The 12,190-nt window shown below is 39.0% G+C and overlaps 1 protein-coding gene across 2 annotated transcripts in view; it reads left to right on the top strand.

Annotated features, from left to right (window-relative positions):
- Positions 1–5,699, top strand: part of rcn1 (reticulocalbin 1, EF-hand calcium binding domain) — a 50,814-nt gene extending 45,115 nt beyond the window's left edge. For both annotated transcript variants that reach the window (XM_043705575.2, XM_087996357.1), the window contains exon 7: positions 1,708–5,699. In XM_043705575.2, coding sequence (XP_043561510.1) covers positions 1,708–1,815 — 108 coding nt within the window. In that variant the 3' untranslated portion in view covers positions 1,816–5,699. The remainder of the gene's footprint in view (positions 1–1,707) is intronic.
- The last annotated feature ends 6,491 nt before the right edge of the window (positions 5,700–12,190 follow it).

The following is a 12,190-nucleotide window of genomic DNA, read 5'->3' as shown; positions in this document are numbered from 1 at the left end:
ATTATCGTTCATAACAGTTATTACCCTTTGGACATTCGGATCCTTAAGAGAGGTCATTTTTATGAACCACGAACAGAAGTGACCTCTGCTGTGACAAACATCATTGCCAAAAAAACCCTCAAATAGGCGCAAATAGAACTGCTACACAATTCCATTTTGCATTAAACAACATTGCTGGATATCCTTCAATGACTCATAGGATACAATCAAATCAAAAGATAATATCAATGTGATTAATGCTTGATAATCAATACTGGATGATTCATCATCATAAATTGTAAATCGTGGTTAGCACTGCTGCCTCACAGCGCCAGAGACCCGGGTTCAATTCCCGCCTCAGGCGACTGACTGTGTGGAGTTTGCACATTCTCCCCGTGTCTGCGTGTCCTCCGGGTGCTCCGGTTTCCTTCCACAATCCAAAAATGTGCGGGTTAGGTGAATTGGCCTTGCTAAATTGCCCATAGTGTTAGGTGAAGGGGTAAGTGTAGGGGAATGGGTCTGGGTGGGTTGCGCTTCGGCAGGTCGGTGTGGACTTGTTGGGCCGAAGGGCCTGTTTCCACACAGTAAGTAAGTAAGTAATCTAATAGACACTACATTGTGTTGCATAGCCAGTTAGATGTTATTGTCATGTGTACTCGAGTACAGGAATACAGGAGTACAGTGAAAAGTGCACCAAGTCACCACTCTCCGGCACCATCTAAGTACACAAGACAGGATTAAAAACAGAAGTAGATAGAAAAGATACCGCCAAAAGAAAAGGAAATGTCCAGATCTCTCCTCTGAATGAGTCTTCACCACCAGAAAAACAAAGCCACAAAGTCCTTCCCTCAGTGTGCAAACACTCAGGTGCCCTGAGTCTCCGCACGCTGCAGCAGCCAGAAGATCACCATCTCTGCCTTCAGGTACCCAGGCCCAGCCATATCCTGGAGCCACACCACATCCACTAAAACTGTTATACATGTTAAAGAATTATGCAGGATAAAAGGAGGCCATTTAACTCATGGAGCCTCTGCCAGGTCTTTACAAGAGCGATCCAATTAGTTCCAATATATCTGTCCTTTCCTATAGCTTTGCAATTTCTTTTCCTTATCCAAATCCTTTTTCAAAGTTATTAGTGAATCTGTTCCATGATCCCTTCTAGCAACATGTTCCAAATCATAACAACTCATTCGGTGAAAACATTTCTCATCATTTTCATTCTTACATTTTTGCAAATTATCCTAATTCTGCGTTCTTTGATGACCAACTCCCAAGCTAGTGGAAGTAGTTTCTTCCTGCCTATGCTATCAAATCTCATAATTTTGAACACCTTTACTTAGTTCCCCAATTAAACCATTCTGCTTTGCTCTCAACACAACAATTTCTGTTTGTCCAATTTCTGCATTTCCTCATCTCATATGTAATTAAAATAAAGTGTGCTTTGTCACACAAAAATAATTACCTACCATCAACTTAATCACGACTTAGAATTTTACAGCCCTGTAAAAACCCATCCATCCCATCAGCACTATGCTGGATACCTTGAAAGAGATGTCTAATTTAGTCACTTTTCCCCCAAAAATATATCTTTCTTAACATATGTACACTTGCTCTTTGAAAGTTCATCTACTACTCTGGTTATACATAAGAACTAAATATTGATAGGATACAGCTTGCTCCATTTTTGTCCCAAAACATTTAATGTTCTGTATTTCTTTATTTTAATAGGATAAAAGATTATCAAAACAGGAAATTCTCGACAATTGGAATATGTTTGTTGGCAGCCAGGCCACCAACTACGGGGAAGATTTGACTCGAAACCATATTGAGTTGTGATAGCAACAAAGAAACTAAAGTTGGCGGTGTGATACTTCTCCCACTTATAAACAATTAGCATATTTCTGTTGAAGACACAGGAGCGGACTAATGGACTGCAAGTACTTACCATATGTAAAGTGACTGAAGCTGTTACGCCAATCTCACTTTCTTAATGTAGTCCATTCTTTACCTCATTAACTCATGGGCTACCTTAGTCCATATGTTTGTTTACACCATTGGTGAGTGAGGGCTAATCCATGTGTATAGTGTAGAGCCTTTATTTCAATACATAGTATAGTTGTATAGTTTAAAATGCTGGGAGTGTTACGCACATTCATTTATTTTTCCTTTCGCATAGGATTTAAAATGTCAGATCATTTCCACCCAATTACAAGAACTGTTCTTGTAAGTAATGAAACACCAGGCAGATCTTCCGCTAAGAAGTGTTATCTGGTTGTGTTCTGAATTAATACTATATGTTGTGCTATTATGACCGTGTGCATTACAGAAGATAACATATTAAGTTGATTTTAATATTGGTTTCCAAAACTGTGAATGCCACCGTTTAGGAGGAAGCAATCATCAGGTATTTGGGAACGTCAGTGCACATTCCTCTCCAAATCACACACCACTCTGATTGGAAATATATTGCCATTTCCATCAAGGTCACTGGGTCAAAATCCTGGGTCTCCCAACCTAATAGCACTGTGGATGTACCGACACCACCATACAGCAGTTCAAATAGATGGATCATTGCCAGTTTCTCAAGAACAAATTAGGGCTGGTTAATAAATGCTGGTTTTGCCACCAGTGCCTGTGTCCTGAGAATGAAATTATAAAAAAATCCTGCAATCTGTCTTTTTGAATGGTATTAATTTTTCATTGCCTTTTTTTTTAGTTCTATACTGATAATGTTTGAAATAATTGAGCCACCATACTCATTGACCTAATTCACATGATGTTTTTCCGTGCATTTCCTGGTAAACTAAACTTTTTCAGTTGGTATGTTCCAAATGATGCAATGGGTTGTTCTGTGTTGGGTCATCTGAACAGGTTACTTGGGCACCTAGATCTGAAAAGGAGGGACAGTGAAAAATCAGTAAAAAGAAACAGACTACCAATGGTTTATGGCACCAAATGAAATAAATTAGTTTCAGTGTTGACAGTCAGATTTATTCAATAGTTGTTAATTATTAGATTTAGATTTAGTCATTCTTTTTAGGTTGGTTGATAAATGTTGTGTTGTAGACACAACAAAAACTTGCATTTATATAGCATCTTCAAGAGGAAATAAACAGCAATAGTTGGAAATGAATGTACTAGACCTCCAGTAATTTGAAACTTTAATAGTTATTTTTTTCCATTGGGACTTTAATAATGTTATGAGCTATGAGATATGTTGTGACTAGTCTAAAGATTGGTCAGGAAAGTAGCTTTTAAGACATGTGGGAGGTTTTAAGAAAGGAATTCTAAAGTTTGGGCCTGGGCAGCTGCAGGTACTGCTGCTGATGGTGGATTGAATAAAAGCAAGCTGAGAAAGAGGTTAAAAGTGGAGGAGTGCAGAGATTGTAGAGGAATGTGGAACTGGTGGCAGTTACACAGATAGGAGTAAGGTCATGAACAGATCTGTACAGAAGCATGAGAATTTTAAAAATGGATTATTAACAATTGCTTCCATTTCTTTGAATAGTTTGTTGAAGGAAACTTGTGCCAAGCAATCTGACATATCAGAGACACTGTATGTCAGGAGAGGTGGAAGTGAGGTAGGGCTGACTGTGATAACTGAACATCTGGAATGCACTTTTTTATGATGTTGCGTAATGGCAGCATGTAAAAAGTGACTCCAAGGATAGATCTATGGGGGAATTCCTGAAGTAAAGATGTAAGGAAAAGGAAAGCAGGTGATTCTCTGTCTGCAGCTGGATAGTTAGATAATGTTAGAATTAGAAGATGACTTCAAGTAGAAATGGGGGTAACGGAGTTAATTAGCACTTTTGCACCTTTCGATCTGTTATGTCTGATTATATCCACCATTTCGACAAATAATATCATTTTATGGGATTATAATCAGACTGAGAGCCAAGTGATATGGAGTACTTGCATTTCAGACTTTTTTTTCTGTGGACACATAGATGGATTCTTTCATGAAGAATTTAATTTTGTTCAATTCAACTGTACATAACACAGTTCAGTGATGTGGTGTTGGCCTGATACTAAAATTCCTTGTGGCACGAAATGATGTGTGATAATGTGTAGGGACCACTTTGCGTTAAATATAAGTCCACTTGCTTCACTTCTGGCACTTGTTGCACTTTCCAAATCAGAGGTGAATGCTCCTTGGTTTGGTGCTCACCTTCATCGGCTATCTAAATTCTCCAGAATAAACGTTGCCAATGATTCTAGTGAAATACACCAAAACCAATTACCTTACTCTTGAGTTCTTGTGTTAGTTCACATTTCTGTATTCGTTTTAAGGTAAGAAAACATCCCAAAGCCCTTCAAAGGAATGTGATCAACCAAAGTTGGACATGGTGTTGCAGAAGGAGATTTAAGGACAGATGACTAAAGGTTTCATTAAAAAACCGGTTTTATGGATCATCAAAAAAGAGAAAGAAAGAGAGGTGGAGAGGTTTAAGGTTGGAATACTAGAATTAAAGAGCTAGGCAGTTGAGGTTATAGCCACTTCAACAGATTAAAATCATAAAGCCCAAGGGCAAAGAATTGGAGGAGTGTCAAAATCTCAGAGGGCCGAATCACTGGAGGAGGGTCTGACAGTGGTAGGGAGAGGTGAAGCCATGGAACAATTTAAATACAATGTTATATTTTAAAATCCAAATGTTGCTTGGGAGCCAAAGTTGACCAGCAAACATAGGAGTGATGGATGAATGCGACTTGATGCAAGTTGAGGTGCAGACAACAGAACTTTGGATGAGCCAAATGGCAGTGAATATGAAGCAAAACAAGTGAAAGAACTTAAAGATTGTCTTGAATGGTCTGAAGTTGCCAGGCTGGATTTGAAGCATTGTGCAAACGCTACTAAAACCCTAATGAAGATGTATTGCTTAAAAAAAAAAGTGAGCTAAATAGTATTCCCACCATGGGAGTTTGGGCATGGGGTGCTTTATAAGTAACTACTGGGATGGAGACAGTAACATCACTTAAAAGGGAATTGGACAAATATTTGAAAATGTACAGTTTAAAAGGATTGAGGGAAAGGCCGAGAATGAAATGAGAATGGATATTTAAATTGAAGATCACTATTACAATGATCAAAGAACCATCAACTATAATACAGTTTTTATGATTTTATGCAGCACCAAACATTTACAAATCTTGTTATATTCTTTTTTTGTCCTAACTGCTACGTTAACATTTTAAATGTATAGTATAAATAATATTTATAGATTGGAACAAAACAAAATGTTTTTCAGTAAGTAGCTTTCAAAGATACTGTCAGTGGAGCTATTACCATTTACATCATTCATTAAAATAAAACACTTTGATATAACGTTTCTGAAATTCATTGTCTTTAAATAAAATTAAACTCCATTATGGCTACAATGATGGGTTGATGATTATTAAGGCTGATGATTGCTGTTTTAATGAGCTTATGTCAACCTACTAATAGATGGTCACCAGTTGTCTTGTACGAGTTACTGAGCCAGGTTGCTGTGTAGGTGGCTGAAACTCCTCATTTGAAAATTTTATGCAAAATATTTAATTAATAAAAGGCATTATTCAATGATGTTCCTCTTAAAGAGTACAGCATCATAAAATACAGAGCAGTTGTGGCATTGAATTAAGTGTCTCATTACATCACTATGTGCTCTGTGCTCTTGTACATCTATAAAATATGAAGATGCAAATCTCATTGTGTAACAATAAAGTTCATGATTTTGTGACTCATTGGGGTTATAGAAAATTACTGTAAGTTAAGTAATACAATATCAAGGCAAACATGACTGAGCTGCCAGCCTACCACACATGTAGTCCCACAGAACAACAGGGCCCACTGATGAAGGAAACTCTATGAAATGAACAACTAGTTTCTTAGTCAAGGGTCAGTGAACATCGCAAGGCAGCTTTGGTCCTCTTACTTACGGAAAGATATTACTTCATTGGAGGGAGTTCAGAGAAGGTTCACGAGGATGATCCCCATTATGGAGGGATTGTTTTAAGAGCAAAGGTTAAACAGTTTGGAATTTTACTCATTGGAATTTAGAAGAATGAGAGGTGATCTCATTGTAACATTTAGGATTCTTAAGGGCCTTGATAGGATAAATATGAGAGGATATTTTGTTTCATGGGAGAATCTAGGACCACAGGGCATAGTCTCAGAATTAAGGGGTGCCAATTTAAGACTGGGATGAGGAGGAATTTCTCAGAGGGTCGTGAGTCTTTGGAACTCCTTGCCACAGATAGATGTGGGGTCAGAGTACTTGTGTATATTTAAGGCTGAGTTAGAAAGACAGATTCTTGATCAGTAAGGGAATCAAGGATTATGGGAAAAGGCCAAGAAACTGGATTTGAGAAGCATTGGATCCTAATGAAAGGTAGAGCAGGCTCAAGGGGTCATATGGGGTAAAAACAATAACTGCAGATGCTGGAAACCAGATTCTGGATCAGTGGTGCTGGAAGAGCACAGCAATTCAGGCAGCATCCAACAAGCAGCGAAGTCGACGTTTCAGGCAAAAGCCCTTCATCAGGGCTTTTGATTCCTGATGAAGGGCTTTTGCCCGAAACGTCGATTTCGCTGCTCGTTGGATGCTGCCTGAATTGCTGTGCTCTTCTAGCACCACTGATCCAGAATCAAGGGGTCATATGGCCTACTCCTGTTCCTGTTTCTTATGTAATGAAGACCCACTGAACTACGATTGCCAATCCTGGTTGAACATTATCACGGGCCATTGTACCGGGTATGGATTAGAAATCTCACTAGTGTTTCTGCTAAACAGAACAAACAGGCAGCATCGTTATCATGCTGGCAAGAGTAGAGAGAATGGTAGACAGTGGAACTTAATTGTGTGTGAGATCAAAAGTCAACTTCCCAACCATGGGATGAAATTCTCTTACTTAGAGCATGATTATCTCGGAGAGTGGCGAACCTGTGGAATTCCCTGCATCAAAAACAGTTGAGGCCAAACATTGAATGTTTTCAAGAAGGACTTAGATTTTGTTCTTAGGACTAAAAGGACTTGGAACTAAAGGGACCAAAGTATATGAGAGAAAGCAGGACCTTGGTACTAAGTTGGATGATCAGTCATGGTCACATTGAGCTGCCAAGCAGGTTCAATAAGCCAAATAGCCTATTCCTGAACATATTTTCTATGTTTACTTTTAAAGGTGAGTCAAGCGTCCTAATAGCAAGCACAAGGAAGCCCCTTTTGCATGTATCTGCACATAATGCATTCTCTTGAAAAGCTGTCATGCCAGAATGATCAAATGTAGTTGTACTTATCGCTGTTATGCAATAAAACTTGTTTTGTAAGAACTTGTATCTCCGTCCGTAGATACTCTGGAGATGTTTATCTTCTACCACTAATAATAAAGGTGAAGGCAAAGTAAAGATAATACAGAATTGGTGATAATGTACTATCCTGAAACTACCCTTACTCATTACCACATACAGATACGGGGGTAAAATATCTTAAAAGGTATCAGGTGTGGTCATCCGGGGAAATAACACATCAACTAAGCAGAGCAATGCGGAGCCGGTAGAGCACATACAACAATTCAGAGTGAACAGCCAGAGGACGCAGTCACCGCATTGCTCCATGTCCATGTTGCTGGGGAGAGAAAGCCTCATTAATAACAAGCCTGTACAGCCAATAATGTGGACAGCTGGAAGAACACAGTAAGCCAGGCAGCATCAGGCGGTGGAGAAATCAATGTTTCGGGTATAACACTTCATCAGGACTAGATGTGGGGGTGGGGAAATTACAGTTAAAGGGGGTGGGGTGCAGGGAGAGTAGCAGAATAGTGATCCCTACTACCTCACCATTCTGCTACTCTCCCCACCCAAACACCTCCCCTCTGTATCTGTAGCTCCCCCTACTTCCACATCTAGTCCTGAAGAAGGGTTATACCGGAACAGTGACTTCTCCACCTCCTGATGCTGCCTGGCTTGCTGTGTTCTTCCAGCCTCTTGACGGTCTACTTTGGATTCCACATCTGCAATTTGTTTTGTCTAATTAAAACAGACAGCAGCTGCACAAATACGACAGAGAATTGTAAAATGGTATACTGCTGCAGAAAACTTTGCATTTTCATCGAATAAATTAAAGACAGACTAGTGAGATCAAACAGTATCTAAGAAATAAATGATACAGGTGAACATTAAGTGACTTTTTTGGGTTAAATCACAAAATTCAAGAAGAATTTTGGAATACTGACATTAGGGTCAATGGGCACTGAACAATGTTAAATTAGACACAAGGAAGAGTGTAGATACTTTCTGACAGTACAGTGAGTGAAACCTGATTTTCACTAGCCATCAGTTATAATACCTCATGGTTGGAGTGTTTACAGTTGAAACGAATGGGCAGTTGCTGGTTACATTTCAATGTAAGTGAAAATAAATTACAGAAACTCTATGTTATTCAAAATCAGGAGTGCCCTTATTGAGTTGGACCACTGCCCAGATTTGACACTTATCTAGAAGGTGAAGGAGGTAAACTATCTCAATAAAGTAGAAAAATTGAAGTTAGAATTTCCAAAACTAATCACAAGTGTAGGAAAGCCCCAAATGCTTACCATATTAGACTAAGGTCAGGTGCCAAGCCACTCTTCTGCACCAACTCTTGAAAATGGAGAGACGATAAATTGAATTCAAGCTGTACCGGGAGTAACATCACTGGTGATACAATGCATTTACTACAGGCATGATTCCTGTATCCAAGCCTAACAACTCAATTTGCATCTATATTGTGCTCATGCATTTGAACAAGGCTCTGGAAAGTGAGGCCTACCCCATGCCATGTGTGGATGACAGCCTCACTAAGCTCACCCAAGCTCAAATAAAAACTAGATACTGCTGATGCTAGAAATCAGATACTAACACAGAATGTTGGAGAAACTCTGCAGGGAGAGGAACAACGTTAACGTTTCAAATGCAGTATGATTGTTCTGAAGAAGAGTTATACTGAACTTGAAAAGTTAACAGTTTTTCTCTCCACAGATGTTGCAAGATCTTATGATTTTCTATAGAAAACCCTGTGCTTATTAGTACAAAGTTTGATTTTTACTGAGCTGGATGTGTACAGCAGCTTCTTGTAGCTAGTTAGGTTAAAAAGCCAAATTACTAGTGGCATTTATCATGCCTCTTGAGTGGTATTTCTTCAATCAGCTACTATTTGGGATTTGCCTTGGCATCTGAGATTTTTCAACATCCCATGACCAGCATTTTAGAAGAGTTCAAAGGGATCACATGGATCACATCCTCATTCTCGGATCTGACACTTTGGAGCATGATGCTGAGGTCAAAGCAGAATTGCAATTCTTGCAGGCCACAGGCCTTACACTTAACCACAAAAGTCAGTTCTCTAAACCCAGTATCAACCTTTGATGCCTTGTTGATCTTGCAACTGTTGTTAAAGCTGACCCCCAGCAATCCACAATCAACAAGGGCTCACCACCACACTTTAACCTTCCGACACTTCAAGGATATGGTCAATCAGTTAAGGAAGTTTCTGCCCAATTTAACACATATTAACAAGCTATTAATGACATCTAACTAGTACTGAGATGAGCGTCAACAGACTGCATTCACAGAATCATGGAGTTGTTCAAGTCAATGGAAATAATATCCCATTCCAACCCAAACTTACCATCGTTGCCAGGACCTGCAAATCAATTTGGTACCAGGAATCACCAAAGATATTGAATATGTGGTTTTCAGTTGTATTATTTGTGTAATCTATTGGCAAGACCAGAAAAAAAGTTGTGGGATCATTATTCTCACCTTGACAATGGTGACTTTATTGATACTGTAACCCCATATATCAATGGGTTGAAATCCCCTAATTATGAAAGTTAATGTTTCAGGCCATTAAATACTAACTTCGACTTTCAATGTCAAATTCCTATGAGATTTTATAATCCTGCATATTGTTAGTCATTCTGCCCAACCAAGTTTTATCAGAACTGGTAGATTTATCTGCTGTGTTTTCTGTTTCATTTTCTATTTTCTGTGACATTCCAATGTGTCCTCACAGACTTTAAAAATAACATTTCATTTAAACCTTATTCGTTGTCAGAAACGTTTTGAAGTACTTTATTGGTGGATATCAGGAAAACGTAAATGAATTGTACATTTATAACTTTACAGTGCTATTTAGCTATTATAATAAGCACACACAATATCAGCATTAAAAGTTAAAATGAAATTAGTTACCATTTAGTACATTAGTAAAGAAAAGCAAAATATTCAGTCATGAAAAATGATTACAATTACAATTAAATCAGTAATCACCTTGACCAGAGCCTCTCAATAATTCAAAGAACATCAACAGCCTGGAAACAAATACTCAATCCTAACCTAAATAATGATTCACATCAAAAAATGGTGTCAAGGCCTTTTAATCAACAAAGGCAACCACCAAGAGAGAACACGAGAGATGTAAAGAGAGAGTAGCTGCATGATTCAACAATCCCTCATTATATCAACTGGCTAACAACCAATATTCTCAATGTGTGGCAGTATGCAAAATCAAGACAGAGTTCATAAGCCATCTCTGAAACCACAGCAAATGCTCACATCTCATTTAAACCCAACCATCTGAAGGAAAGATATTTCTCAAAGGGAGGGATTATCAACCTCTACAAGGTCACCGCTAAGCCTCTGTCATTCCAGGGAAAATAACCCCCAGTCTATTCAAGCTCTCCCTCTATCTTAAACCCTCCAACTCTGGCAATGTCCATGTAAATCCTTGTAAAAGAGAGAGGTGATTAGGAAACTGTAGGGCAAAAGATCTTAATTTATTGAATCATTCCAGAATTTCCCATAGTATCAAGAAATTGAAGATCAATCTTTATTGTGAGCAATTCAGGAGAAAAATCAGAGGGGCAGTCACATGCTTTTCCTGATCACACATGAAAAGTATCAGGGATGGGTAAAGCATACGGTTTGATTGCTCATGTCATCCAATCAGCAAGTAAGAATCCATTCATGTGCAATTAATATGGTGCATTGTGAAGATTGAGAGGTCAGGTAATTAATAGCAGAAGTGCAGAGCCAGAGCTGTTGGAGGTGCTAGTCATGTGACGAAACCTGAGGAAAGCATCTCACGAAGTGGGCAATCCTGGGCTCTATCTAATTAAATAATGAATGGAAACTTCAGCTTCCAACTTCCTGATACGCATACCACTCTACCTAAACAAGAATGTAACCTCACATCTGTAATAGAAACAAAGAAGATTTGTGCAGGAGTAGATCATTTGATACCTCCAAGCTGCTCTGCCATTCAATATGATCATGGTTGATCATCAAACTCAATACCTTAAACATGCCCTCCCCTTATATCCTTTGATCCCTTTAGCCAAAGGAGCTATATGAATATAGGAGGTATGGTTAGTAAGTTTGCAGATGATACCAAAATTGGTGGTATGGCAAACAGAGAAGAAGGTTACCTTGGAATACAATAGGACTTTGATTAAATGGGAAAATTGGCCAAAGAGTTGCAGATGGAGTTTAATGGGGCGACACAGTGACTCAGTGGTTAGCACTGTTGCCTCACAGTGCCAGGGACCCTGGTCTGATTCCTACCTCAGGCACCTGTCTGTGTGGAGTTTGCACATTCTCCCCGTGTCTGCGTGGGTTTCCTCTGGGTGCTCCGGTTTCCTCCCACAATCCAAAGATATGTAGGTTAGACAAATTGGCCTTGCTAAATTGCCCATAATGTTCAGGGATGTGGAGCATTAGTCTGGGATAAATGTAGAGTAGTAGGGAAATGGGTCTGGGTGGGTTACTCTTCAGAGTTGGTGTGGACATGTTGGTCCTGTTTCCACACTGTAGGGATTCTATAAATTTAGATAAATATGAGATGCTGCATTTTGGAAAGACAAATCAGGGCATGACTTATACAGTTAACAGGAAGTATTGCCAAACAAAGACACCTTGAGGTGCCAATTCATAATTCCTCAAAAGTGGAGTTGCAGATAAATAGGATAGTGAAGAAGGCATTTGTTCCGCTTGCCTTTATTGCTCAGTGCATTGAGTCTAGGAGTTGGGTGGTCATGTTGCATCTGTATAGGACATTGGTTAGGTACCTTTGGAATACTGCTATTCTGGCCAAACTGCTATAGGGAGGTTGTTATGAAACTTGAAACATATCAGAAAGGATTTACAAGGATGTTGCCAGAGTTGGAGGGTTTGAGGTATAGGGAGAGGTTGAAT

The sequence above is a fragment of the Chiloscyllium plagiosum genome, unplaced genomic scaffold (assembly GCF_037043375.1).
Source record: "Chiloscyllium plagiosum isolate Xiang-an unplaced genomic scaffold, Cpla_swu_hap1 HiC_scaffold_18, whole genome shotgun sequence".
Classification (NCBI taxonomy): domain Eukaryota; kingdom Metazoa; phylum Chordata; class Chondrichthyes; order Orectolobiformes; family Hemiscylliidae; genus Chiloscyllium; species Chiloscyllium plagiosum.
Note: the sequence above shows the minus strand (reverse complement) of the source record. Positions and strands in the feature narration are given on the sequence as shown.